Below are 27,681 nucleotides of genomic sequence, written 5' to 3'. Positions count from 1 at the left end.
ATGAATAGGAGGATGGCAGAATTAATCTCCTAATCCTCCTTATCTTTCCAGTGTTAATTACAACTGTGATAATCAGTGCTCCAGACCCCAAAGCCACCTGTCCCCACCTTGGCCCCTTAACCCGAATTCTCTATGTCCCTGACAGCCTGGTTTGAGGTAGAGCCTTATACTAAGGTAGCCAGATGAATGGGAATCTAAATTAATAACTCGTAGGGGGGGTGGGGAGGGGATTAAAGAGCTTCTAATCACTTAAAAAAAAAAATCACCAGGAAAATAAGGCTTCCACCCAAAGTGACCGTGCATATTATACATTCATACTCGGGTGTGGGCTACGCTATACACTGACTTGAAAACCATCTCGCCTCTCAGCTCACAAAAAAAAAAAAACTAGTGGTGAATTCCTAACAGCTACAAGTGAAAAAAGAAAATAAAAACTACAAAAAATATACAACATCTCTCCATCCATTGGGGAGAGTGAGATTATTTCAAAATGGGAAAAAAAATTTAAAAAAAACCCCAAACACTGAAAAAACTAACCTTTTTGTCTCTGGAATCAAACCAAAGCACACCGTGTAAGCTACCAAACCCTAACTTTTTAAAATCAACACCCTGAGTGACACTAGATCCAAAATTCTACAAGTTTCCAAAGGGAAAAAAACCAGTGAACAGCTGGTTGTGAATTCATTGACGGGCAGAGTTTCCATCTTGTCCACACATACATTAGTGTGACAGTATCGTGTCACTGCCATGCACCTTTTTTTTGGGGGGGGGCAGGGATTGTCTCTCCCTCCAACCTCAATCACCTTTAAGAATTGGTTTTCATGAGCAGATCCAAGTGATGCCATTATATGTTAAGAGAATGAATAAATAGGTGGTGAAAACCAGTACAATTTTCAAAAAAATAATAAATACAATTCAAAGCAGAGTTGTCATTTGTGAGCGGACTGAGTGCCCACTGTGAATTTTCCATGGGTATCTAGCAACTCTCTATAGAATCTACTTTCTTAGGGGTTGGAGGGGGAAAGCTGGGCACCCCAAGATTGAGGCTATATATACTGCCAACCAACCCCCACCATCCCCGTGCTCTTTCCTGAACAGAAATGTTGTCACCAAGCCTTGGCTGGCTGGAGAATGTTCACATGGGGTTGATTCACAGGAGTCGTGTAGCAGCATTCTATCGTCCCGGATTCGTCCTGATGAAGTCTAGTTCTCTTCCCCTTTGGGGGTGAGGGGCTGGGAGGGAGGCTGGAGGAAGGAGACTCGTGTTCAGACGTTGGTGGTGTCTTCTTTACTGGGCGGGCCGTGGCTCATATCCACTGAGCTTTTCTGGGCCCTTCCTTCGAAGACTCTGGTGATATCTTCAAAAGTCCTGCCTCGGGTCTCAGGGACTTTGAAAAAGGTGAAGATGAGGAAGATTACGAGGAAGACAGCGAAGACGATGAAGACGTAGGAACCCATTAACGCCTGCAGAGAAAACAAACACATGCAACAAGATGCCATCTGCACATCCCGCAGTCTGTCCAGACTCCTCCCTACAGTGCTCTCCACATCAAACCTGGGCTTGCGGGATCAATCTAGCCATCCCCACCTCCAAGGGCTAAGGACTCCAGGGACTTGAACTCGGGGCCTGCGCTGGTGCTCTTATCTACCAGCTTGAGCTGAGTGTCTATTGAACTTACAGCAGCAGAAGGGAACAGCAGGCCAACTAAGAAGTTGGAAGTCCAGTTGGAACAGCCAGCCACGGCCATGGCAGCAGGCCGGGGTCCCTGGCTGAAGAGCTCGGCCACAATAAACCAGGGGATGGGGCCAGGCCCGATCTCAAAGAACGCCACGTAGATCAGGATGGCGGCGATGCAGATGAAACTCATTGCGTCGAATTTATCCTGCACAGGAAAAGTTAGCATTCGGCGTTAGGTCTGACTGGGAGCTGTCCCAAAGCCTTTGAGGTAAGCTCAAGATGGCGCCCTACCACTTGAACCACGCCTCCACTGGGGGCTTTTTGCTGATTCATTGGAAATACAAGAGTTTCTGCCCTGCATTCCGGTCCCCAACCCTCCTAGATGCCCACCTGGCCCGGCCACAAGCACAGCCACCCACCTTCAGCAGCAGAGAAATGGTCATGACAACGGAACAGGCGGCCATGCCTCCCAGACCAATCATGTGCAGGGTCCTCCGTCCAGCTCTCTCCACCAGAAACAGCTGGAGGAACGAGAACGCAAGAGTGAAATACCAAGACACACATTTTTTTTGGCCAGTCCTGGGGCTCGAACTCACGACCTGAGCACTGTCCTTGGGCTTTTTTTTTCAAAGCTAGAGCTCTATCACTTGAGCCACAGTTCCACTTTTGGCTTTTTCTATGTATGTGGTACCAAGGAATTGAACTTGGATCTTTGTGCATGGTAGGCAAGCACTCTACCTCTAGGCTGAACTCCCAGATCCAGACACACATTTTTCTAGCTCAGTCCTGGGACTTGAATTCAGAAGCTGGGATGAAAGCCATGAGCCACCCCCCCCCCCAGGCATCTACCTACAGGGGGCACCAGACGCCCTTTTATTTACTTAGTAAGAGGAAGGCAGCATCAACTTACAGAAACTACGGTGAAGATGGTATTCACCACGCCTGCGCCGATGGTGGCGTAGATGGGTTGGGAGACTCCAGCATCCTTGAATATTCCCGTGGAATAATAGAAAACCTAAGAGGGAACAAAGATGTGTCCACACCTCTGCAGAATCAGAGAGCCGAGAATCCATAAAATCTCCCTCCCCTCATTGTGTATGTGTGGGATGATACACTGGGATTAACAGATCCTCTGCCACTGTTCCTTCTGGCTTTATCCCTCATGGGTGGTGCTCTACCAATTGAACCACATCTCATCTTCCGGCTTTTTGCTGGTTAGTTAGTATTAGATTCCCATCTGCTTTCTTGCCTGGGCTGGTTTTGAACCTTTGACCCTCCACTCTCAGCCTCCCCAATAGCTATGATTGTATGTGTATATACTGTGGTAAGACTCACCCCATATATATATAAATTCTTCCCTAATTCTACCTACTCCTTTCAAAGCAGATCAAGATTTCTTACCATATCTCCATACATAATATAGCACTGGATCACCGTTAATGTACTGAAAGTCATAACAAATAACCCTGTGTCTAAGTGGTCTGCCTTTCCGCTCCACCCCGGGCCGGGAGGGCGGGGTCGACCAGTTGTCCCTGCCTCGCCAGTCTCGCGAGAGCGCCGCGCGGTAGGCACTTACGGCGTTGATGCCCGAGAGCTGCTGTGAGAGCTGCAGCACGATGGCGATGAGGATGGGCTGGCGGTAGCTGGGCGAGCGGAAGAGCTCCAGCACCGTCACGTGCTTCTCCTGCGACATGCGCACGCTCTCCTCCTTCATCTCCTGGATGTCCTCCGCCACGTCCAAGGTCCCCCACAGCCGCTGCAGAACTGGGCGGGAGAGGGAGAGCAGCGGTGTGAGACTCACACACCGGGAGCCCCGCTCCTTCTCCGGGCCACGCCCACATGGGCGTGGTCTCGTGTGGGCGTGGTTCCAGGGGGCGTGGCCGGCTGCTTGAGACTCTCACCCACTGCAGCCCGGCTCGCTTTGAACCCCCATCCTCAGCTCCCAGGCCCAAGCCCCAAGCGTCCCCGCCACCCCGGGGCCTGAACTGTCCCCAAGTTCTTGGACTCAGGGACTTCGGCTTCAGCCACAGCGCCACCGCTGCCTTTTCCTGTCTGTGCTGCCGAGGAAATCCAGCCGGGGGCCTCGTGCACCGTGCATGCTAGGCCAGCACTCTACCACTAGGCGGAGATCTCGGCCTTCAAAAAAAATCTAGCACCACAGGGCTGGGCTCTGGTGCCTGAGGCCTGCAACTGCAGCTTCTCCAGGCAGACAGCCTGAGGATCAGGGTTCAAAGCCAGCCCGGACGACAAATCCCAGAGACACCCCCCCCCTCCAAAAAATCCAGCTGAACGCTGGGGCTGGAGGCATGGCTTCCGTGGTCAAGCATGGACTGGCCTGGAGCAACAAAGAAAAGCCCTGTGTTCAAGCCCCAGGACTAATTATAAAGAAAAACAGGGTGGGGAGATTTCCCCTGGGCTGGAACAAGCCTGAGTTGGTGCAGTGTCTGGCGGTGGGATACTTACTCTCCTTAGCCTGTTCTTCTCTCATCTTGTTAATGACCAGGAACCGAGGGCTTTCGGGGCAGAAGGGAAGAGCGATGCTCTGTAGGATGGCTGGAATGATGGTAAAGCCCAGCAGAACAGGCCACAGGTCATCTGACCCCAACAGCATGTCCAGGCCCAGAATCTAGAAGCCATAAACAAAGTCTCTCTACCCATTTACTTCACGTTCAGTAGCTCATGGCTACTATCTCCTGCTATCCAGGAGGCTGAGATGGGAAGATCTAGACTGTTTTGTCACTGTCCAATTTGTATTCCCGTCCGTCCCGTGGCTTTATGGGCTTGTGTCACAGCTCCAATTCTAGCATTTTCTTTTGGGGTTAATAGGTAAGTCTCCTGGGTTGGGTTTGAACTTGGATCCTCAGATCTCAGCCTCCAGAGCAGAATACGCCAAGTGAGAATGAGTATCAGGATCTGAGTGGCAGCTCGGATACATTTTTCCCCCTTTCTTCCTTAGCTATACTGGATCAACTACAGAACCCGTAACCATCCACGGAAGCCGCGTCGCGGCGCTGGTGGCTCACGCCTGTAATCCCAGCTCCTCCATTGGCCCGGATCTGAGGAGCCAGGTTCAAAGCCAGCCCAGGGCAGGACGGGGTCCGCAGCGTGTCACCTAAATCACCCCCAAGCCGGAAGTGGAGGTAAGCGCCACGCCAGGCCACCAGGATGCCCACGACGCTTACCTGGGCCACCAGGATGCCCACGACGATGCCCAGCTGGTTGAGCGTGCCGAAGGCCCCGCGCAGGGCGGTCGGGGAGACCTCGCCGATGTACATGGGCACGAAGCCGGTGCAGAGCCCGCAGAACACGCCGATCACCAGGCGGCCCAGCACCAGCATCTCCACCGACTCGGCCAGGCGGCAGAAGCCCAGGAGGGCACCGCCGGCGATGGCCAGCGCGTTCACCAGCAGCATGGAGTTCCGCCTGCGGGACGGACGGCAGGGAGGGAGGGAGGGACGTCACTCAGAGCCCGGGCGGGATGCGCCCCGCCCCCTCCGCCTGGCCCCGCCCCCTCCGCCTGGCCCCGCCCACCGCCACCTGGCCCCGCCCACCCACCTGCCAAAGCGGTTCACGAACAGCCCGACCGAGAAGGAGCCGATCATGCCGCCCACCGAGAAGATGGCCACCGACAGGGACCAGAGCGCCGTCAGCAGCCCCTCGGTCGGGGGGTTCTTCAGCTTCTCCTCTAGCGTGTAGTTGAGGAAGTCCCGGATGATCTGCGGGTGGACGGACCGTCACGCGCGGCCCGTGAGGACCCACGCGCCCGGGCCACGCCCCTCCCGCCGAGGCCCCGCCCCCTCCCTCTCCACCGACCCCCGGCGGACGGCGCGGGAACTGACTCTGTGCAGGCCGGGGTCCGGATGAGCCGCGGCGCTCCCCTCCCCGCGGCCGCCGACCCCGGGGACCACGCCAGGCATGGGCGATCCCGGGACCCCTACCACTCCCGGGGACCCCCTTCCCGCCCCCGCCCCGACTTGGCCTGGGGCTGCACTCACCATCTCGGGGGCATTAATGACACCCGTGTTGTAGCCGAACTGGAAGGAGCCGATGGTGGCGACGGAGATGGCGAAGATGAGAGACGGGGTCACCTGCGGGGGGAGACGGGGACCGTCACCATCCATCGCCTCCCCCCCTCCCCGCCCGGGCGCATCTCAATCTCAGGGCAGGCTGAGAGGAGGGCGGGCGGGGAGCGCGGGGACAGCGCCCAGGCCGAGTTCAAGTCCCACCGGGAGCGCCCGGCACCGCCGCCCTCCAGCGCCCCGCCACGACGCGGCGCGAGCGGGGGCCGAGGCCGGCGGAAAGTCCCCGGGACTCCTCCCACGACCACGAGCCGGGGCGCGCGCGCACTCCCACACACGTGCGCACACGCGTCCACGCTCAGCATCCCAGGTCCAGGCACACATCCCACACGCAGCAGCATCTCCAGCAGGCTGCCTCCGCCCCCACCCCTCCCGGCTCCCCGCTCGCTCCCCCCGCCCTCCAGCTCGATCCCTCCCACGCCGCGGCGGGCACCATCCTGGCGTGAAGACCCGGGCAGCAGCTCCCGCTCCGGGCCCCACCCGGAGGCCGGGGATCCACCTCCGGGCGGCCGCCGGGCCCTGTCCCCCGCGAGGCTGGCGTGTCGCCTTCTCCGGGGCTCCCGCTGCCCGGGAGGGGCTCAAACCGAGTACGCCCGGGGCCGCAAAAGCCACCACCTCCGTGCCCGCGCTGCCCTGAGGCGGGGATCCCGTCCTCGTCCCCGGCCTCCATCCCGGAGCCTCCGTCCCCTCCGGGCCTCCGTCCCCTGCGCGCACGAAGGTGACCGGCGGGCGCGGGTGACCCGGGAAGCATAGGACACGAGACCAGGCGCGCGGCCGGAGGGCCGGGAGGGATGCGGATGCCCGGGCACGGGGGTCACGGCACGCGGCGGGTACCGAAGCCTGCGGCCCGGGGGAGCCCGGGAGACGAGCCCCGCGGCGACAACCCTTAGGAATAACCACGACGGGGGTGACCGCGTCGGGTCGCCCGTCTACTCACTTTGTGCGACCCCATGGTCGGCGGCGAGCGAGCGGAGAGCCTGACGATGAGGAGGAGGAGGAGGAGGAGGAGGAAGGCGGCGGTCTACCAGATCGGGGAGACGCGGGGGAAGGCGATGGAGACACAGCGAACGCGCCGCGAGAGCGAGCGGGAAGCGTCTGCGGCGCACGACCCCGGCACCCGCTATTTAAAGCCTCCCCCGGGGGGGGCGGAGTCTGCGCGCCCACCGCCACGGCCCCGCCCAATGAAGCGGCGGCCTCCGTGGTTGGTCACGCCCATGCCACGCCCCCGGGCCCGGCCACGCCCCCATCGCCGGGGCCGGGCTCTTCACTCCAGGCCTTTCCTCCCCCCTCCTCCCTCCCCGCACCCTCCGCATCCTCCACAGCATCCGCCTGTCTGTCTTCCGTTTCTCAGACCCTAGCAGCCTGCAAACCCGCCGGGGAGGGCAGATTCGCCGTCCTAGGTCCCTCTCATCTGGAGGACGGTTCGAAGCCAGCCCCGGGGCTCGAGGACGGGGGGGGGGGGGGGGGCCAGGCCCAGTCCTGGCTCCAAAATAAGAATGCAATATAATAATAATAATAATAATCGTGGGGATGAGGTGAAGTGACACGCCACCCCTGCCAGGGGGGTAATTAATATACCACTAGTCATGCATGCAGGGCGGTTGTCTTTCTGAAGTGTGTGGGTGGGGGGGATGATTTGAGAACAATTCAGCAGAAAATCCAGGAGAGATAAAGAGCAGTCCAGATAAGGAAGGAAGCTGTGGCTCTGATTAAATTGCTGTGCGGGGCTGCCCTGGAGAGGGAAACGCCCGCGGGGCCATTACACAGCAACACCTCCAGTCCCAAGGACTCACGGGGACAAAGCCCTTGGGCAATATTACTTAAATCCGAATTAAGGAGGCGAAGATGTGGTTCACGCCTTGTCATCCCAGCGACTCAGGAGGCTGAGATCTGAGGATCCAGGTTCAAAGTCGTCCTGGGCCCCAGAAGGACCTGAGACTCTTTATCTTCAATGAACCTCTAGGCAACAGGCGGTGGGGCTTGGATCCAGGGTGGGGTGCTGGCCTGGAGCTGAAGAGTTTAGGGACCAGGCCCAGGCCCAGTTCAGGCCCCATGACCCACCAAAAAATAAATAAACATAAAAATAAATAAATAAATAGAGTCTCAGGATTTCAATTGGGGATAAATCTAGAATTCAAATGCAAATAACAGGGACCTAAACACAAAACAAGCAAGTATCAGCTGAATTGCTGTAGCTCTACCTTATAATTCCAGCTGCTCAGATCCAAGCATCTTGGTTTCAAGCCAGGCCAGGGGAAGGAAAGTCCCGGAGACTCTCATCTCCAATAAATCCAGCAAAAAAAAAAAAAATGCTGGCAGTGGAGGTGTGTGGTTCAAGTGGAAAAACACCAAGCCTGGAGTGGGAAAAGATAAGGGACAACGCCCAGGCCCTGAGTTCAAGGCCTAGGAGTGTCACAAGAGAAAGAACTAAAAGAAAGCTAAGCTGATAATCCCAGCTCTGCGGAGACTGGAGAATTCTGATTTCTAGAGTTACATAGTAAAACATTGTTTCAAAATGGAATTTTGAAAGAAGTAAAGGGGGAGGGCCCAGGAGTTTGGCCTAGTGGTAGAGTACTAGGCCAAACTCCCAGCCCCTTCCAGCCTTTCCCTATGTTTGTGGTACTGAGGAATCCAACCTGGGTCTTCATGCATGCTAGAGTGCTTGCCGGTCACGCACGAAGACCCAAGTTCGAGTACCTTGGTACCACATATATAGAAAATGTCGGAAATGGTGCTGTGGCTCAAGTGGTAGCACTGGCTCAGGCCCTGAGTTCAAGCCCCGGGACTGGCAAAAAAAGAAAAGAAAAGAAAAAGGCTGGAAGTGGCTCTGTGGTTCAAGTGATAGAGCTCTAGCCTTGAGAAAACCCAAGGACAGTGCTCGGGTCCTGAGTTCAAGACCCAGGACTGGCCAAAAAAAAAAAAAAAGAAGAAGAAAAAAAGGGGGGAGTGGCTAGAAATGTGGCCTAGATGTAGAGTGCCTGCCTGGCATGCATGAAGCCCTGGGTTCGATTCCTCAGCAACACATACACAGAAAAATGCAGACACGGTGCTGTGGCTCAACTGGTAGAGCTCTAGCCTTGAGCAAAAGAATCAGTGGAAGTGAACAGGCCCTGAGTCAAAAGAGGGCACGTTGAGGCTGGGGTTGTTTTGTTCGAGAGGGTAGATTTACCATGTAGAACTCTTACCCAGCCTGGGCCTCCGAGGGCCGGGATTACACCAGGACTCTGCAGAATGTTGTATTTTCAACTCTTCACCACCGGAATTCCTTTGCATTTGCAGAATGTCCAAGAGAGACTTAGACAAGCACTTTGGGGCCTGGGCTCTCAGTAACAGAGTCCAAGTGAGATAAACTTCCCTCCCTCCTTCCCCCCTCCCTCCTGCTGGGTTACCAGTTAATAGCTGCTCAATTAACTGCTGGGTCACAGCTAGGTGTTGGGTCATCCAGGGAAACTGGGGGAGGGGAGGGGAGCCGGTTCTAAAGTTTCCAGGGCAGGCCCTGGGAGTGGGGGGTGGGGAGCAAACCCCAGAGTGTGGGCCGGGACCCTTACAGAGGGTTTGGGGGGAGGGAGGAGAAATTGATGGAGGGCTGGTTTAGGAAAATAAAAAGACAATGGGGGCCCTGACACTCTAGGTTCCTAAGCCAGCTGTGGAATGTAAATAGCCCCTCTGCTGTGTGAGTGTGAAAAAAACGCCCAGAAACAACTAGCCAGTGTAGGGGGTGCGGGGTGAATCCACCCCCCCCCACCTCCCTACATTCCAATACACACTGAGAAGCCAGGGTTTCACCTAAGGATTCAGCGTTAATTGTAGACTTTGCATGGGGCCAGGGGCGAGATTAGGGCTTGAACTCAGGGCCTAAGAGCAGCCTTTCATTGGGTTTTCTTGGTGGTCCTTGGAGCTAAGAGTCTACTAGAATTATTTATTTATTTATTTATTTATTGCCATGGGCTGGCTTTGAACCCTTATCCTCTTATCTCTCAGCCTGAGTGGCTGGGATTATAGACGTGCACCGCCAGCCTTCACCTACTGCTTTGCATGTGAAACACTTCCCTTGAGAAATAAGGGTGAAGACAGTGGCTTTTTTTGTTTTGATTGCTCTTGTTTTCTTGCATTCGGGAGACCCAGAGTTAACTTTGCGTGTGAAAAGAGTGTAGAAAATCAGACTTTATATGGGGGGGGGGGTGTTAAGAACAGAAAAGAAGCAACTAAAGAAATGCTGCTTTTCCAGGTGGAACCAGATTGAAACTATTAATTATCTCCACCAATACTCAACAGCCCTAAATCTTCCAGCTTTATCTAAGACACAGGAGCCACTGCCTTAAGCAGTTTTTCAAAATTCTAACACATTCCAAGACAAGAAACCTTGATGCATTCCACAGCAAGCTAGACGAATGCCCCTAAATTAACATGTTGATCTTATCTCATCCGTCTAAGTCTTTTGTGATTATTGACTGAAGTCCAGCTAGTGAGATAGAGTGCGGTTGTGTAGTGTATACAATGTAAAAATCGCTCATCACCCTATCAAAACCCAAATTACAGCCCAGGTGCCTAGGCTCACGCCTGGAATCCCAACCACTCAGGAGACTGAGATCCGAGGATCATGGTTCAAAGCCCACCGGGTAGCAAAGTCCATGAGACTCTTATTGCAAATGAATCACCGAAAAGCTAGATGTGGAGCTGTGGCTCAAGTGGTAGAATGCCAACAGTGCCCAGGCCCTGAGTTCAAGTAACAGGATGGGTATTAAGAAAAAAAAAAGTCAACTTTACAACATTATTTTATTTAATGATTTATTTTTTTGCCAGTCTGGGGGCTTGAACTCAGGGCCTAGGCACTGTCCTTGGGTTTTCTCAAGGCTAGAGCTCTACCACTTGAACCACAGCACCGCTTCTGGCTTTCTCTGTGTCTGTGGTACTAAAGAATCAAATGCAGGGCTTCAATGTATGTGAAGTAATGCACCTTCCATCTGGCGAATGTAATGTAACCCTTCTATTAAGTACAATAAAAAATATATGGGAAAAAAAAAGATTGAATTGTTGAGCTAGGTGCCTGGCTCATGCCTATAATCCTAGGTAGTCGGGAGGCTGAGATCTGAGGATCAACGTACAGAGCCAGCCCGAGCACAAAAGGACCTGAGACTTTTTATCTCCAATTAATCTCTAGAGAAAAATGAGAAGTGGAACTTTGCTCAAGGATAGGGTAGTAGCCTTAAGCTGAAGAGCTCAGGGACAACGCCCAGGCCAAGTTCAAGCCCCATGACCAACAAGAAAACAAAAGAAAGAAAGAGATTGACTTTTGCTTGTAACTTATTTTCCTATTTTATTTTTTTTGAACTCGGGGCCTGGGTGCTGTGCCAGAGCTCTTTAGCTCAAGGCTGGTGCTCTATCACTTTGAGCCACAGCTCCACTTCTGGTTTTCTGGTGGTTCATTGCAGATCAGAGTCTCATGGACTTTCCTGCCCAGGCTGGCTTTGAACCGTGATCCTCAGATCTCAGCCTCCTGAGTGGCTGGGATGACACTGATGAGCCACCTGTCCCTTCTGGCCTGAGTGCATTTGAATATTTGATTGCAATTGACTTCCTTTCCCCATCCTGGGGCTTCCTGCTTATTCACGCCTGCTCATGGCCTGCCGCTACACAGCAGAGATAAGCGTGGTCATACAAGTTCAGAGGAAGTTGCAAGACATTGCGGGGAAGGGAAGTGAGCGCCCTGGCACAACCCAAAACTCAGAACCCAGCCCCCAGGTAGCCATGTGGCCCCAGCACCCCCACAAACAGGCTTTGGGGGTTCTAACAATAGACACAATTCTCTATGCCTCGTATATGAACAGACAGGTAGATCTACTTACATCTCAATACCAATACAGGACACGTATTAATATAATACATGGCAGTGCATCAATATCAACACAGGACAAGGTCTTAATGTGTGAGCTGGTATCATATTGATAGACTGTAATGTGTCAATCTATTAAAATAACATTAATAGGTGTTCACTGATCCATTAGACACTGATTGGCTTGTACTTTTTTTTTTTCCCCGGTCCTAGGACTTGAACTCAGGATCCAGGCGCTGTCCCTGAGCTTCTTGGTGCTTTACAACTTGAGCCATAGCACCATTTTTGGCTTTTTCTGAGTAGTTTATTAGAGATATGAGTCTCATGAACTTTCCTGCCCAGGCTGGCTTTGAACTGTGGTCATCAGATCTCAGCTTCTTGCATAGCTGGGACTACGCTACAGGCGTGCACACCAATGCTTGGCTTTGTGCATCTTTGGATTGTGTTTCCTTTTTTTACCCAAGACAATAGCTTATTATAATAATCATTTGGCGACTGGACTCCAAAATGCACGCCAGTCACCACGGCAGCCTGCTTGGAAAGGAGAAGAGAGAATTGGCGAGATCAACACAGCCCGGCTTAAACAGGGCATGCAAAGGCCAGCCAAGAATCCATTATCGTTTTTCCCAAGGGTAATGGTGGAGCCAGAACACTATCTGCTGGAGTAAAGAACAGAGAGGTAAATAAGCCAAGTGCTGGTGGCTCCCGTCTGTCATCCCAGACACACAGGGGGCTGAGATCTGAGGATCATGGTTCAAAACCAGCTTGGGCAGGAAAGTTTGTGAGACTCTTATCTCCAAGGAATCACCAGAAAACCACAAGTGGCGCTGTGCCTCAAGTGGTAGAGCACCAGTCTTAAACACAAAGTCCAGGAACCCTGCTCAAGTGATGAGTTCAAACCCCCAGACTGGCGATAGATGGATAGATAGACAGATTGATCTCGACTTTCCTTTCTGGTGAACTTGGGTTGGCAGAATAGGAACCAGGAAAAATTCTGATGAAGTGAAATGGTTTTTTTTTTTTTCTTAATGGGACAGGGGCCTTGAACTTGGCCTGCTTGCTGTCCCTGAGCTCTTCAGCTCAAGGCTACCCCCCTACCTCTGAGGCCTGTGCCATGTCCCTGAGCTCTTCAGCTCAAGGCTACCCCCCTACCCCTGAGCCAGGTCCCACTTCCCATTTTCTAGAGATTCATTGGAGATGGTGAGTCTCGGGTCCTTTTGTGCCTGGGTTGGCTTTGAATCTTGATCCTCGGATCTCAGCCACCTGAGGAGCCGGGATGACGGGCGTGAGCCACTGGGCCCGCTTGAAATGAGATTTTAGACATAGTTCCAGTGTCTCCTCTTTCTGCATTTTGGGTGCGGGGCGGGGGAGGGTCAGAATTCAAACTTGAAGTCAGACCCTTGGGCTTGCCGGGTAGGCCCCGTGCCCTTGAACCAGGCCCCTAGGTGGGCACCGGGGGGTCTCTTTTCTTGGGGGGGGGGCCTCCTGTTATTTTCCACCACCCAGCTGGGACGACAAGGAGGTGCAGCCAGGCCCGGGCTCCTGCGGGCCTGAGAAAACGGGAAGGTGCGGGTGAGGTCACTGGCCCCGCCCCGGGCGCAGGGTGGTGTAAGAGGTCTTAGGCCACGGCGGCTCTTCCTGAGTGGACGGGGGTGGGGTGGGGTGGGGTGTTTGTGTCTTCTCCGGGCCGTGCCCGGGTCTTCAACTCGGGGCCTGGGCGCCGCTGTCCCCGGGGCTCCATCTCCAGCCGGCTCGCCGGCCGTCAGCGTCTCCCGGGCTTGGAACTCGGGATCCTTGGCAGCTCCAGGGCCCGGCTCCCAGCCTCCGCCGGCACCATCGGAGGCGGCGGGCCCGGCAAACAGAGAACCGCCCGCCCCGGGGGTCCCGGCCGTCCGCCCCACGCCGCTGCGGACGTGCGCGGCGGCAGCGGCCGCATCCCCGCCGGCTCCGCGCATGCGCGCCGGCCCGCCCCCGCCCCTCCCCCGCTCCGCCCCCCCCCCCCCCCCGGTCAGCATCCCGCCGCGGCGCCGGGCGCGCGTGACTCCGCTGCCGTCATCGCCCACCCCACCCCACCCCCCCATCCCCGCCCCCGGCCCCGGGCGGACTTCGTCCTCCCCGCCCGAATCCCCCACGCACCGCACGCGCGCCACGGGTGGGATGCTCCCTGCGCCTGCGCGGCCGCGCTCCATCCCCTGCCCCCACCCGGGGCCCGTTATTATCTATTATTACTATCATCATCATCATCATCATCATCTGCGGGGTTTGTTACTGTTCCAGGCCGGCGCTTTTCCACCTGAGCCGTCGCGCCAGGCCCGGTTCTGCAGAGGTTGGAGACCAAGCCTGGGCAGGGTCGGCCCGGGGGGCGGGGCCGTGGTCCCGGGGGCGGGGCCGTGGTCCCGGGGGCGGGGCCAGGCCCGGGAGCCTCCGGATGGAACGCCGGCGTGGCGTGGCCGAGGTGCCGGGGGCGGGGCCAGGCCCGAGCCCCGGCAGGGCGTGGCCGGGATGCGGGAGGGGGCGTGGCTGGGGGCGGGAGGGGCGTGGCCGGGCAGAGGCGGGGGCGGCGTGCCTCCGCGCACGTCCTCGCCGGATCCGGCTGACCAGACTCCGGGGTGCGGCCTTCCGGACGCCCCTGGGAGAGGCCGGGGCGCCGCGAGGTTCCCTGCGGGCGGGGATTTCCTTCTGGGCCGGGCCCGGTCCCAGCCCCCGCCGCGCCCCCTCCCCGCCCTCCTCTCCCCGCCCCCGCGCCCCCTTCTCCTCTCTTTCAGGTGCCCGGGATCGAACCCGCGGCCCGGCGCCCAGGTTATGGACTCTGAGCGGTAATGGCAGCGCCGGCCCCAGCCCGGGGGAGGGGGAAGCCGGTGGCCCCGGGCCTGGGCTGAGAGCTGAGAGCTGAGGATGGACAAGTCCGGGAGACTCTCCTCTACCAGGAACCGGCAGAAAGCTGGAGTGGAGGTGTGGTTCAGGTGGGAGAGGACCAGCCTGAAGCTTCCTGGGCTCACCCCGGTGCCCCCCGACCCCCCCTCACACAGACCATCCACAATCTAGAGCCCCTGTAATAGGAAGCCACCCCAGGGCCTTTCCCCTTCCCCCGCCAGTGACGCAAGATTTCTGGTTCCTTTTACTGTCATGGTTGCTCAAGTCCACAGACCAATTCTGTCCCATCACCAAGTCAGAATGAGGGATTCCCTCTACCTCTTCCCATGAGTGTGTGTGTGTGTGAGACAGACAGACACAGAGAATGCATGTGCAGGTACTGGGGTTTGAACTCAGCGCTTCACACTCTCTGGTCCCTGTTTGCTCGCACCTGACGTCTACCACTTGAGCCACACCGCCACTTCGGACTTTTCACTGGTTACATGAAGTCAAGAGCCTCGTGGATTTTCCTGCCTGGGCTGGCTTTGAACCGTGATCCTCAGAGCTCAGCCTCTTGAGTAGCTGGGATGACAGGCGAGAGCCGCTCACCCCTGAGTTTTTCAACAATTCGTGGCGGCTGGAATGATTGGAACATTTCAGAGATTTGGTTTTCCTCGGTGGCTTCACGCCTGTCACCCCAGCTACTCAGGAGGTTGAGATCTGAGAATCGTGGGTTCACAGCCAGCCTGGGCAGGAAAATCCCTGAGACTCTGATATCCAAGGGGCCACCAGAAAACTTGAAGTGGAGCTGTGGCCTAAGTGGTAGAGCGCCAGCCTGGAGTGAAAGAGCTCAAGAACAGCACTCAAGCCCTGAGTTCAAGCCCCAGGAACTCATCACCTGACTTATGTGGCTGTCACATGTGTCCAGCCCCTTTCTCATCACAATTAAAAAATAATAACAAGGGGCTGGGAGTTTGGCCTAATGTTAGAGTGCTTGCCTAGCATGCACGAAGACCTGGGTTCGATTCCTCAGTACCATATACATAGGGAAAAAAAAGCCAGAAGTGGTGCTGTGGCTCAAGTGGCAGAGTGCTAGCCTTGAGGAAAAAGCCCAATGACAGTGCTGAGTTCAAGGCCCAAGAAGAAGAAGAAGAAGAAGAAGAAGAGGAGGAGGAGGAGGAGGAGGAGGAGGAGGAAGGAGACAGCATTTGTTGAATGAGCTTGACCAGCACCCCCAGGACCCGGGCCCCCCATTTGTGGTCCCCTGGGCCTTTGGCAGGATTCCATCCCAGGGTCGTCCCCCAAGCCCCATGCAGCCAGCTCCTCTGCGCATGCTTGCATGCATTCCAGCACATCCCTTCTGCTCATTTTCACCCCCCCAGCCGTTGCCATGGAGACAGGCCCCGCCCCCGAGAGCAGCTGGTGGAGATGTTGGGTGACAGGCCTGGAATGGAAAACACTGCAGAAAGGGGAAAAATAAAGGACAAAGGCCACATGGAAGGGGCTGTGACCGGTGAGGAGGCTGGGGAAGTGATCACATGCCACAATTCACTGATTTACGGAGGTGGAAGGAGGGCCAGACTAGAGAACCCCGGATACTGCAGGGAGATAAGAGGGGACCTGCCCCTGCATGGGGGAGGGCACGCCTGCCTTCCCAGCTGCTCAGGAGGCTGAGGACTGAGGATCTGGGTTCAAGGCCGGCCGGGGCAGGCAAGTCCGAGAGACTCTTCTCTCCCTTGCATCAGCAAAATCCAGAGGTGGAGCTGTGACTCAAGCGGTAGAGCGCCCACCTGGAGCAAAAGACGCTGAGGGACAGTGCCCAGCTCCTGTCCTGAGTGCAAGACCCAGCCCTGGTGCAAAGGAACAGAAAAAGAATCGTTTCTAGATCATCTGTCCGTATCTACTTTCCCTCTCTCGATTCCCTGCCTCGTTCTAAGCCAATGCTTCAAGCCTCTCATGTCCCTCCATTTTCTTTTCCATGTCTCCCTTTGTTTTTCCCCTGGGGCTGACTTTGTACTTGATACTCTCAATCTTTGGACAAGATGAAGTCCAACCGCCAGGAGAAACAAGTGATTTCTAGGGCCAGGAAGGTTTGAGAAGGAGCAAGGTATTTATTTTTTTTCAATCATGGGGCTTGAACTCAGGGCCTGAGCTTTTACAATCAGGACTGCTGCTCTACCACTTGAACCCCAGCTCCACCTCCAGCTTTTTTTTTTTTTTGCGGCTTCATTGGAGATCAGAGTTTCACAGATTTTTTTTTTTTTTTCCTAGCCCAGGTTGGCTTAGAACCGTGATCCTCAGATGACAGCCTGCTGAGTAGCTGGGATGACAGGTGACTCTACCTGGCCACTGGTGGCTCATTCCAGTAACCCCAGCTACTCAGGAGGCTGAGATCTAATGACTGTGGTTTGAAATCAGGCTGGGCAAGAAAGCTAGAGGGAAACTCTTTACCTCCAGTTAACTACCAAAAGGCCGGAAGTGGAGCTGTGGCTCAAGTGGTAGAGTGCCAGCCTTGAGCAAAAGAAACTCTGAGTTCAAGCCCCAGAACTGAGTAAAAGAAAAAGAAAGAAAAAAGAGAAAAGGGCTTTTCATTAAGATCCCTAGGAATACCTTGTCTATACAAATTGTTTCCCATGAATATATATATATCACAATCACTGCTCCACAGAGGATGGGTGATAAATTACAGAGATATTTTGATTACTCAGCTGGCATTCGCTTATTCCCCTTTCAAATACATACTTGAATTTCCAAGTCCTTGGAAGTTTTCCCTCTTTCATACACATCAGATACTCACAGACTGATTGGCATAAATGTTTTTTGGAATGAATGAATGAATCTGTAGCTCTAAATATTCAGGCACTCGGGGAAGATGTGTGTGTGTGTATGTATTGCTATTCAGAAACTAATAGCCAAACATAATTTAAATATATATATGTATAAGTTATAAATATTTATAATGTATATAAATATATAGTGCAAAATTATAAACACATATTATCGAATACACAATATGACATAGTCTATATATGATAGATACAAATATATACATTGCTCCTCAGAAACTAATGGCCGAAAAGGATTTATAGACATGCACATGCACAAGTTATTAATATTTACAATGTATACAGATACATGCAGTGAAACAAATACATGCAGTGCAAAATGTTGCATACTTATGTATTAGATGATCCACGATAACTCTATATTATAGATTCTATAGGTGTATACACATACACACTGTTCCCCAGAGGCCAGTGGCCCTAAGGAATTCACACATGTATACACAGGTATGTGTAGAAACTGTAAATATGTGCAACGCGCACAAGCCTATAGAATACATGCATTGTCACTGTGTCACTTCGTCCTGGCTCCTGTCTGCCGAGGTCTGTCACTTCTCTGGGGCTCGAGACCCTGCCCTGGCCCCTCTCCACTTTCCCAGGTGCGGCTGGAATTCCAAAACCGAGAAGCATTCGGGGACAGCGGCGCAGTTTCTGGGTTTGGCTGGGAATGTCCGGGGCCCTGCCTGCCCCTTCCGCCGTCCCACCTCCACCGACGCCGGCCCGGCTCCCAGGAATTCACGCCTCTCTTTGATCGCCCCCCTTCCACTCCCTCCCCTCTCCCCCGCGACCGCTGCCCAGCCCCGAGGGCAGAGCGCGGGCCCTGCTCCCACCGGGCGGACGTGCGGACCGCCCCGTCCAGCCCAGCCCGGCCGCCTCCGGGGGCGACCACGAGGGTGGGGAGGCCACGCCCCTCCGGCCACGCCCCCGCCGGCTCCGCCAGGGCGGCCACGCCCCCGTCTTGCCAGCACGAGGCTAGCCACGCCCCTGCCACGCCCACCTCCCACAAACGAGCCAATCAGCAGCGCCCCCCGACCCTCCCATTCATTGGAAAGCAGCCGGGCGGCGCAGGCGCCCAGGGCTGAGGGCGGTTGTATGGGAGGGGGAGGGGGAGGGCGCAGGCTGTCGCCCCCAGCTACTCCAGGAGACTGAGCACCCAGGATCACAGTTCAAAGCCAGCCCAGGCCATCAGAGTCTTATCTCCAGTGAACCACCGGAGAACCAGAAGTGGAGCTCAGGGACAACGCCCAGGCCATGAGTTCAAACCCTGCAATCAGCAAAAGAAAAAGAAGAAGGGGAAAGGGGAAGGCAGGCAGGCAGGCAGGCAGGCAGGGAGGGAGGAAAGATTGATTATAGGCTGGGAGTGTGGCCTAAGGGTAAAGTGCTGGCCTAGCCTGCACCAAGCCCTGGGTTTCATTCCTCAGTGCCAGATGCACAGGAAAAGCTGGAAGTAGGGTTGTGGCTCAAGTGGTAGAGCGCCAGCCTTGAGCAAAAGACGCTCAGGGACAGCGCCCAGGCCCTAAGTTCAAGCCCCAGCAGGACTGGCAAAGCAAAGTAATTAAATTAAAAAAAAAAAGAGTGCAAGTGGGAGAATGAACCTCTAATGTCCTTTTCTTTTCTTTTTTTTTGTTCTTGTCATTGACAGGCAGATCTCATGACTTTATGTTTGATTTTGATTTCCATCTAGATGGAAAAAAAAATAAGATAACAGAACATAGTTGTGATAGATCAGGAAACTAGCACAAAAGCTGACTTGGGTTTCTTCTCTAGGTAACTCTGATTAATTCCTCTGTATTTGACTCTCTGGACAGTATTTGCTATAGAGGCCAAAGAGAGATAATTATGTTTGTGTGGCTTTCAAACCACTGCTGAGTTTTTGAAACGTGATCCAGGCACCTGTGAACCCCACAAATCAGCCTTTCAGAGAACTGGGGGCCCTTTCCTTGGAGCCAGGCTTAAGAAAATATTTCAGCTAATCTTTTGTTTAAGTTCCTCTCCAATTGTCTCCAGTAACCACCTCTCCCCTGCTGAGGGCTAATCAAGCCAGCTTGGAGCCACTGATAAGACTTCCAGACCAAAAAACAAAGAGAGCGAGAGAACACAAGCATGCGCCTGGGAACAGGCAAGAAAGGACAGAACAGAACTGGACACCAGTGGCTCCCATAGTCCAAGCCACTCGAGAAGCTTTGATCTGAGGATCATGGTTCGAATCCAGGCTGTTCAGGAAAGTTGGTGAGACTCTTAACTCCACTAAAAAAGTCACAAGTGGAGCTGTGGCTCAAGTGGTAGACTGCCAGCCTTGAAAGCTAAAGCTAAGAAACAGTGCCCAGGTCTTGAGTTCAGACCCACAGTACTGGTACAAAACAAATAAATAAAATAAAAATGACAAACAAAAAAATGATTAATGATAATTAGGAAATCTGCAAGGGATATCAAAAGGTATAAATGACTGTGATTTACTTATACAGTAGTTTTCTCCAGTACCAATAATTAGCCCACTCTACGCATCTCTAAATATTAGAAATAGCCAAGTATTGGCAGCTCACGCCTGTCATCCCAGCTACGCAGGAGGCTGAGATCTGAGGATCTTGGTTCAAAACCAAGCTAGGCAGGAAAGTCTATGAGACTCTTAATCCAGTGTATTAGCACAAAGCCAGAAGTGGAGCTGTGGCTCAAGTGGCAGAGTGCCAACCTTGAGCAAAAAAGCTTAGGGACAGCACCCAGGCCCTCTGAGTTCAAGCCCCAGGAATGGCACAAAAATAAATAGGAGGCTGGGAGTGTTGCCTAGTAGTAGAGTGATTGCTTAGCAGGCATGAAGACCTGGGTTTGATTCCTTGGTACCACATACATAGGAAAAAAGCTAGAAAGTGGTGCTGTGGCTCAAGTGGTAGAGCTCTAGCCTTGAGAAAAATGCCTAAGGACAGTGCTCAGGCCCTGAGTTCAAGCCCCAGGACTGGCAAAAAGAAAATAAAAATAAAAGAAAGAAAAAAATAGGGCCGGGAGTTTGGCTTACTAGTAGAATGCTTGCCTGGAATGCATGAAGCCCTGGGTTCAATTCCTCAGTCCCACATACAGCGAAAAAGCTGGAAATGGCGCTGTGGCTCAAGGGGTAGAGTGCTAGCCTTGAGCCAACGAAGCTCAGGGACAGTGCCCAGGCCCTGAGTTCAAGCTCCAGGACTGGCAAAGAAATAAATAATAACTAAATAACCAAATGAGAAAGGAATGGTAGAAAGAAGACACCGTGTTAAGTGGAAAGCTTATGCCAAACCTTTGTGTCCTTGGAACATTGTGCCGTAAGGTTTATATACGGGGGAAATTATTTATATATATATAGTTGTTAAACTTTCCTTTAAATGTAGGCTAATGCATCTAGATTCCTGGGACAGGATGTTCTGGATCACTGGAGCCCAGATCGCGTGCTCATTTATCATGGCTGGATTCTCCTCCAGGCCATTTTCTTCTTGGGAAATGAAGAACTCCCTTGCCTAGAGAGATGATTTCACCCCACCCTGCTGAAGTCATCTTTTGGTAGTTGGGTTGTTTTTTTTTTTTGGGGGGGGGGTGGGGGGTGCCTATTCCGGGTCTTGAACTCACAGCCTGGCCTTGCCCCTGAGCTTTTGCACTCAAGGCTGGCACTCTACCACTTGAATCACACAGCCACTCCCTGCTTTTTGATGATTGGTTCGAAGAATCTCCCAGATTTTCCTGCCCCTCAGTTGGCTTCAAATCTCAACCCTCACATCTCAGCGTCTGAAGTAGCTGGGATTACAGGTGTGAGTCACAGCCCCCCGCCTAAGAATGTGGCTTAGTGGTAGAGTGTTTGCCTAACAGGCGTGAAGCCCTGGGTTCGATTCCTTGGTACTGCATACATCGAAAAAGCCACAAATGGTACTGTGACTCAAGTGGTAGAGCACTAGTCTTGAGAAATCTCAAGGACACTGCCCAGGCCCTGAGTTCAAGCCCCAGGACTGGCCAAAAAAAAAAAAATTCCAAGGAAATAAATAGGACCGGGAGTTTGGCCTAGTGGCAGAGTGCTTGCCTAGCATTCATGAAGCCCTGGGTTTGATTCCTCAGTGCCAGACACACAGAATTCTGGGCCTGGGCACTGTCCCTGAGCTCTTCAGCTCAAAACTACCACCCTACCCTTGAGCCAAGCCCCACTTGCCATTTTCTAGAGATTAATTGGAGATAAAAGTCTCACAGACTTTGTGCTCAGGCTGGCTTTGAACCGTGGTCCTCAGATCTCAGCCTCTGAGTAGCTAGGATTACAGGTGTGAGACGCCATGCCTGGCTTTTTTCTTTTTCTTCCTTTTTTTTTTTTTTTTTTTGTGGGTTGTGGGGCTATCTCTGGGCCTGGGAATTGTCCCTGAGCTTCAGCTCAAGGCTACCACCCTACCCCTTGAGCCACAGTGTCACAGTGTCACTTCTAACTTGTATTCTTTTGGTGGTCCATTAGAGGTAAGAGTCTCATGGACGTGTCTGCCTGGACTGGCTTTAAACCGAGATCCTCAGATCTTAGCCTCCTCTTCAGGTGCAGCTGTGAGCCACCACATTTTGGCTTCTAATTAATTAGCATTATTTTTCTTTCCTAAGACTGCTTTTCTTAAGAATAGGCCTGATTTGTTCTGGAGCCTTCTTGACTTTTCTCAACTCCCTCCCCTCCACCACCATTTTCTTTCTTCTTCTTCTGGATAAGCCAAGTTTATCTGAAAGCTTCAGTCAGATATCCAGGGGAAAATACACAAACTCTGGCAAAGTCAGCCTCTCCGCCCAGAAAACTCCACCATATCTAGCCACAGCCCCACCCACATAACGCATATTGACCAGGGAGAATCACCATGTCAGACACCCCAATTCTCAATTATTCCCCTACCCCAAGACCAGAAAGAATAGTGCTAAGAAGCCTTGTACAGGATCAGGGGACAGAAGAGCCTTGGCTGGCTTGGAACTGTGATCCTCAGATCTCAGCCTTCTGTCGAGGACCTGGGACTGCAGGGGTATGTCACCAGTGCTGGGATTATTTTAAAATGAAGCAGCTGAATGACACAGAGGTATATGTATTCACATAGAGTTTATGTTATGCGGTTAGTTACAGTACAGTATTACATTTTATCTTTACGATCCCATGTATATTGTCTCATGTATTACTTTACCTAATATATATATATATATATAATATGTGAATTATATAGCATCATGTAACTTAATATTGTATGTAGTCTAAGGCGCTGGAGGCTCATACCCATAACTCCAGCTAATCTCAGGAGGCTACGATCTGAGGATCAAAGTTCAAAGCCAACCTAGGTGGGAAAGTGTGTGAGACTCTTACCTCCTCCAACCAGCCGCCAACAAAGCTGGAAGTGGAGCTGGGATTCACGTGGTAAAGGGAGTCAGCCTTGAGGGGGCAAAGCCCGGGTCATGAGTTCAAGCCCCAGGACTCACAGGACATCACACAAGGTAGTGGGGGGTTTGCGGAGGGGCGGGGGGAACCACAGTGGCTCTGTTGGTAAGAGTGGAAAAAGTCAGATGTGGGGGTGCGGCTCAAGTGGCAGAGCACCAGCCCTGAGCAAAAAAAAAAAAAAAAAAGGAGCCAAGAAAGAGTGTGAGATGCTGAGTTCAAGTCCAGGCACCTCACACACACACACTCACACACACTCACACACACACACAGTCACACACACAGTCACACACACTCACATACACACACTCACACTCACTCACTCACACACACTCACACCACACAAGTGTCTGTCTGCTCCCTTGCTCTGTGCTCTGTGCTCTCTTCTGGGCACTGAGGCCTGGAGACCCTCAGGTCTTGTGACCCGGGAGGAATTCCCAGTCACTGTCACATGTGTCACCCAGGGGTCAGAGGTCGTGCCCCGCTGACCTTCATCTCCAGGCAGTCTCAGCAGGGGTTTTCATTCCTGACATTCCCTCAGTCTCCCCCGGGACCTCCTCCCCCTCCAGCCACAGCTCCTCCTCCCGGGATCCTGGGGGAGAGGGGACCTGGGACCCCTGGGGAGCCGCGAGGGCGGGCGGGGGGCTTCGCCCCGGCCCCCATGCCCACTCCCCACCTTAGCCCCCCTGCCCGATCGGCTCTCCACATCAAAAGGCTGCATCCGGGCGCCCCGCGGACCCCGCCGCGCAGGCGCACACCGCCCCCTGGCGCTGGTCCACGGGCATAGCGCCGCACCCGGGCCCCGGAGGAGGATGCTGCCGTCGCCATGGCAGCGCCGGGGGTGGGCGGAGCCCCGGCCTGCAGGTTTACAAGGATGCTACTGTTCCCATGGCAACCCTGGGGGTGGGCGGAGCCCCAGTCTGCAGGCTTACAAGGATGCTGCTGTCGCCATGGCAACCCTGGGGGTGGGCGGAGCCCCGGCCTGCAGGCTTACAAGGATGCTGCTGTCGCCATGGCAACCCTGGGGGTGGGCGGAGCCCGGGCCATCTGATGAGGCTCTTATCTCTGGTGAACCACCAAAAGGCCACAAGTGGAGGTGTGGTTCAAGTGGAAAAGCACCAGCCTTGAGTCCAAAAAAAAAAAAAAAAAACGAACTCAGGGACTCAGGGACAGCGCCCAGGCCTTGGGTTCAAGCCCCAGGGCCGGCACACACGGGCACACACACACACACACACACACACAGAGCCCTGATCAGGTGAATGATCCATGATCCATCCATAGGTTCTGCACAGTGAAACCGGCTGGGAAAATCAGGATTGGAAGGCCGTGGCTGAGACATGGCCACTTGACCCACAAGCCCCACCTCGTCCCATCTTTTCAGTGACCAATTGGAGAGAAAGAGTCTCAGGGACTTTCCTGCCCTGGCTGGCTTCAAACCACCATCCTCAGAGCTCAGCCTCCTGAGAGGCTGGGATGACGGGCGTGAGCCACCGGCGCCTGGCCTGCATTGCTCTCTACATTTTTATCCCCATGTTTAGCAGGTAACCGGAGCCACTCCCTCTAGTGGAGCCTAGAGGGGAAAAACTTATGAATTAGGCCGCACATTGCATGGCTTTGTTATTTTTTCATATTTATACAGCCAGCCTTTTTAAGATCTGTTTTTCAAAACCAATTAATTCTTTTTTTTTTTTAAACTGAAGCCTGCTTACAATGACATTTCCCAACACAAATATTTTCCTTCTTGTTCTGCAATATCAGTTTCTGCTGTGTGGTGGTACTGTGATTTGAACTCAGAGCCTAGACACTGTCACCTCCCCTTTTGCCTGCTCAAGGCTGGCGCTCCACCACTTGAGACACACTTCACTGGACTGCACATACAGAAGCAACACTCCACAAAGGTGGCACAGACGAAATCAGTAGGGAATGGATACAATGGAAGACCACACTATGTCTATTGGCGGGGCCATTCCCTCTTCCAAAGCTGAGGCGGTGCACGAACCAGGTCATAGAAGTTTCTAGAAGCTCAACCAATCTGATCTTAATGCTCAGTACTCACAGATGGGCTGTCCATTTCGGCTGCACTAGCACTAATCCTTTCTCCACGTCCTCTTCAAGGCACAGCTTCCTGGGAATGGAAATTGCTGTATTATTATTACTATTATTATTATTATTATTATTATTATTATTTCAAGCCTGGAGCTGGAACTCAGGGTCTGGGTACCCTTCCTGAGCTTCTTTTGCTCAAAGCTCTTCTTTTGCTCTACCCCCTGAGCCACAGCACCACTTCTGGCTTTTTCTGTGTATGTGGGACTGGGGAATTGAACCCAGGGCTTCATGCAAGCTAGCCAAGCACGCTACATTAAATCACCTAACCAGCCCACATGGTCTGGTATTTATTCTATCTGCAGGAAGAAGGAGCTTGCACTGAAGTCTCTGCACCCCTGGAGAGTATAAAATTATCTGATCATTCTAGCAGTATATTATTATTACTATTGTTATTATTTTGTAGGTCATGGGGCTTGAACTCAGCCTAGGTGCTGTCCCTGAGCTCTTCAGCTCAAGGCTACCACCCTAAGCTTGAGCCAAGCCCCACTTCCCGTTTTCTAGAGGTTAATTGGAGATAAGAGTCTCAGTTCCTTTTGTGCCCCGGGCTGGCTTTGAACCTCGATCCTCAGATCTCAGCCTCCTGAGTAGGTAGGATTTCAGGTGTGAGTCACCATGCTCCGATCTGAGGATCTCAGGGACAGTGACCAGGCCAAGAGTTCAAGTCCCACAATCACTGGGGCAATGGTTCATACCTGTCATCTCAGCTATTCAGGAGGCTGAGATCTGAGAATTGTGGTTCAAAGCCAGCCTTAGCAGGTATTTTTTTTTTTTTGCCAGTCCTGGGCATTGAACTCGGGGCCTGAGCACTGTCCTTGGACTTTCTCAAGGCTAGAGCTCTCCTATTTGAGCCTCAGCACCACTTCCAGCTTTTTTTATTTCTATGTATGTGGTACTGAGGAATCGAACCCGGGTCTTCGTGCATGCTAGGCAAACACTCTACCACTAGGCCAAACTCCCAGCCCAAGTTTGTGAGACTCTCATCTCCAGTGAACCACCAGAAAACCAGAAGTGGCACTGTGGCTCAAGTGATAGAGCACCAGCCTTGAACAAAAGTTGAAGCTGAAGGATGGGCAAAGAAAGAAATGTGTCTTGGATTTGTCTGCCTAGTCTGGCTTTGAACTGTGATCCTCTTGTCCCAGACTCTGTTTTGTTTTGTCAGCTGTAGGGCTTTAACTCAGGTCCTTAGCACTGTCCCTGATTCTCTTTTTGCTCAAGGCTAGAGCTCTACCCCTTAAGCCACAGCCCCACTTCTGGCTTTTGAGTGCTAAGTTGGAGATTCGAATCTGATGAGGGCTTTTCTGCCCAGGCTGGCTTTGAACCAGGATCCTCAGATCTCAGACCCCTGAATACCTCAGATAACAAAGGTGAGCCATAGAACTCTACCTTAGAATTCAGGGACAGCTAGTGGACACAGAGGTATAAATAATCCCCATTCATTAGCAATTAACTCATTACTAGGGAGCTGCAACTGGAAGTCCTAACCACTTGTAACTCACAGCTATAACCCTGACGACTCAGGGGGCAGAGATCTGAGGGTTGAGGTTTGAAGCCAACCAAGACAGACAAACCCAGAAGACTTTTTTTTTTTCCAATCAGCCAGCAAAAAGGCAGAAGTAAAGGCGTGGTTCAAGGGCTACAGCACCAGCCAGCCTTGAGTGGGAAAACATCACAATATCTTTTTATTCATTTACCCCTCGTTGGTAAAATTAACTTTGTTGGTCAGACAACCACTTCTATTTATGAAATTAAATTTACTCGTAAAATACATATATCCTTGGCCTGGAGTATGGCCTCGTGGTAGAGTGCTCGCCTAGCATGCACAAAGCCCTGGGTTCTATTCCCTGGTACCACATACGCAGAATAAAACTGGAAGTGGTGCTGTGGTTCAAGTGGCAGAGCACCAGCAAAAAGTATCCAAGGGCCATGCCCAGACCCTGAGTGCAAGCTGCGGGACTGGCGAAATAAAACAATAAAATAAAATAGATTCCAGTTTGTTGTAAAACTAACGTGGATGCGTGTGTATGTGTGTGTGCCAGTCCCGGGGCTTGAACTCAGGGCCTGAGTACCAGGTTGGTTGGTTGGTTGGTGGTTCTTTGAAGAGTCTCTTGGTCTCTTTCCTGCCCCAGGCTGGCTTTGAACCAGAATCCTCAGATCCTCGCATCTCAAGCCTCCTGAGGTGCTGGGCCTCCCCTCTGCATTGGGTCATGATCTCAGCCTGATGGACACTGTGAACCCCCCTCCCCCTCCCTCCCCACTCAATGTGGCCTGGGGTCTCTGCCCAAACCTGGTGAGGTCACCTGGTCATTTTTCCAGGGCCAGTCACAAGCCCAGCCTCCCTCCATAACCCTGGCGCCTGCCTGGCAGGGTGGCGGCTATGGATGGGGAAGAAGTGGGGGTGCCACCGGTTTCTGGGGTCACGCATTGGGGTGAGCCTGGGCTGGGCTGGGCCTGGGGGCCAGGCTGGGGCGCAGGGCCACGATCGGGGGGCCTCCCCACCCCTCCAGATCCCCAGGCCTTGCAGTCGGGGTCCCCCCCCACCCCGCACCCCCAGACCCCGGCCTGGCTCCTCCCACCTGTGTGCACCGCATGGTAACCGCCACCACCGAGCTCCCGGGGCTGCTGCGGGGACCCCGCGGCCGTTAGGACCCCGCATTCCATCGGGGGTCATCCGTTAAGGGGGTGAGGGGTCCCCCCGCACCCATCCCCGCCCCTCCAGGGCCGCCCTAGCGCTCCTCACCTGCGCGCCCACCTGTCGTGGGCTGGGGCTGAGCTTTTCAGGGGGGTCCTGGGGCGCCCCCGGTCCCCCCCACAGCCTGGGCTGGGTCCTGGGGAGCCATCACCGGGCGCACGTTGAGGCCCAGGTCACCCCAGAAGCGCCTGGAAGGTCGCCCGTT

The 27,681-nt window shown here is 53.5% G+C and overlaps 1 protein-coding gene across 4 annotated transcripts; it reads right to left on the bottom strand.

Annotated features, from left to right (window-relative positions):
• Positions 1–383: 383 nt before the first annotated feature.
• Positions 384–27,681, bottom strand: Slc2a3 (solute carrier family 2 member 3). 4 transcript variants are annotated; one of them, XM_090325348.1, is made up of 11 exons: positions 27,525–27,681; positions 24,738–24,806; positions 5,674–5,766; positions 5,234–5,394; positions 4,861–5,101; positions 4,142–4,304; positions 3,255–3,442; positions 2,589–2,693; positions 2,098–2,199; positions 1,680–1,883; positions 384–1,464 (listed from the first exon to the last, which is right to left on the bottom strand). In XM_090325348.1, the coding sequence occupies exons 2-11, from the start codon at positions 24,750–24,752 to the stop codon at positions 1,267–1,269; spliced, it is 1,470 nt and encodes a 489-aa protein (XP_090181474.1). In that variant the 5' UTR covers positions 24,753–24,806; positions 27,525–27,681; the 3' UTR covers positions 384–1,266. The 4 variants fall into 4 exon arrangements, with proteins under 4 accessions (XP_090181474.1, XP_090181475.1, XP_090181473.1 ...); XM_090325349.1 differs by lacking the exon at positions 27,525–27,681 and adding an exon at positions 27,371–27,392; XM_090325347.1 differs by lacking the exon at positions 27,525–27,681 and adding an exon at positions 27,085–27,284.

Source organism: Megascapheus bottae, chromosome 37 (assembly GCF_031878675.1).
Source record: "Megascapheus bottae isolate mThoBot1 chromosome 37, mThoBot2.hap1, whole genome shotgun sequence".
NCBI lineage: Eukaryota > Metazoa > Chordata > Mammalia > Rodentia > Geomyidae > Megascapheus > Megascapheus bottae.
This window is presented reverse-complemented; position numbering and strand designations above follow the sequence as displayed.

What these genes read in the sequence shown, in the direction of transcription:
- Slc2a3 (XM_090325348.1), bottom strand. An exon ending in AGAAGAACAGGCTAAGGAGA is followed by an intron (nt 3,443 to 4,141) that starts GTAAGTATCCCA and finishes TCTCCCGCCCAG; the next exon opens with TTCTGCAGCGGCTGTGGGGG. An exon ending in CCATCTTCACCGTAGTTTCT is followed by an intron (nt 2,200 to 2,588) that starts GTAAGTTGATGC and finishes TCGTTCCTCCAG; the next exon opens with CTGTTTCTGGTGGAGAGAGC.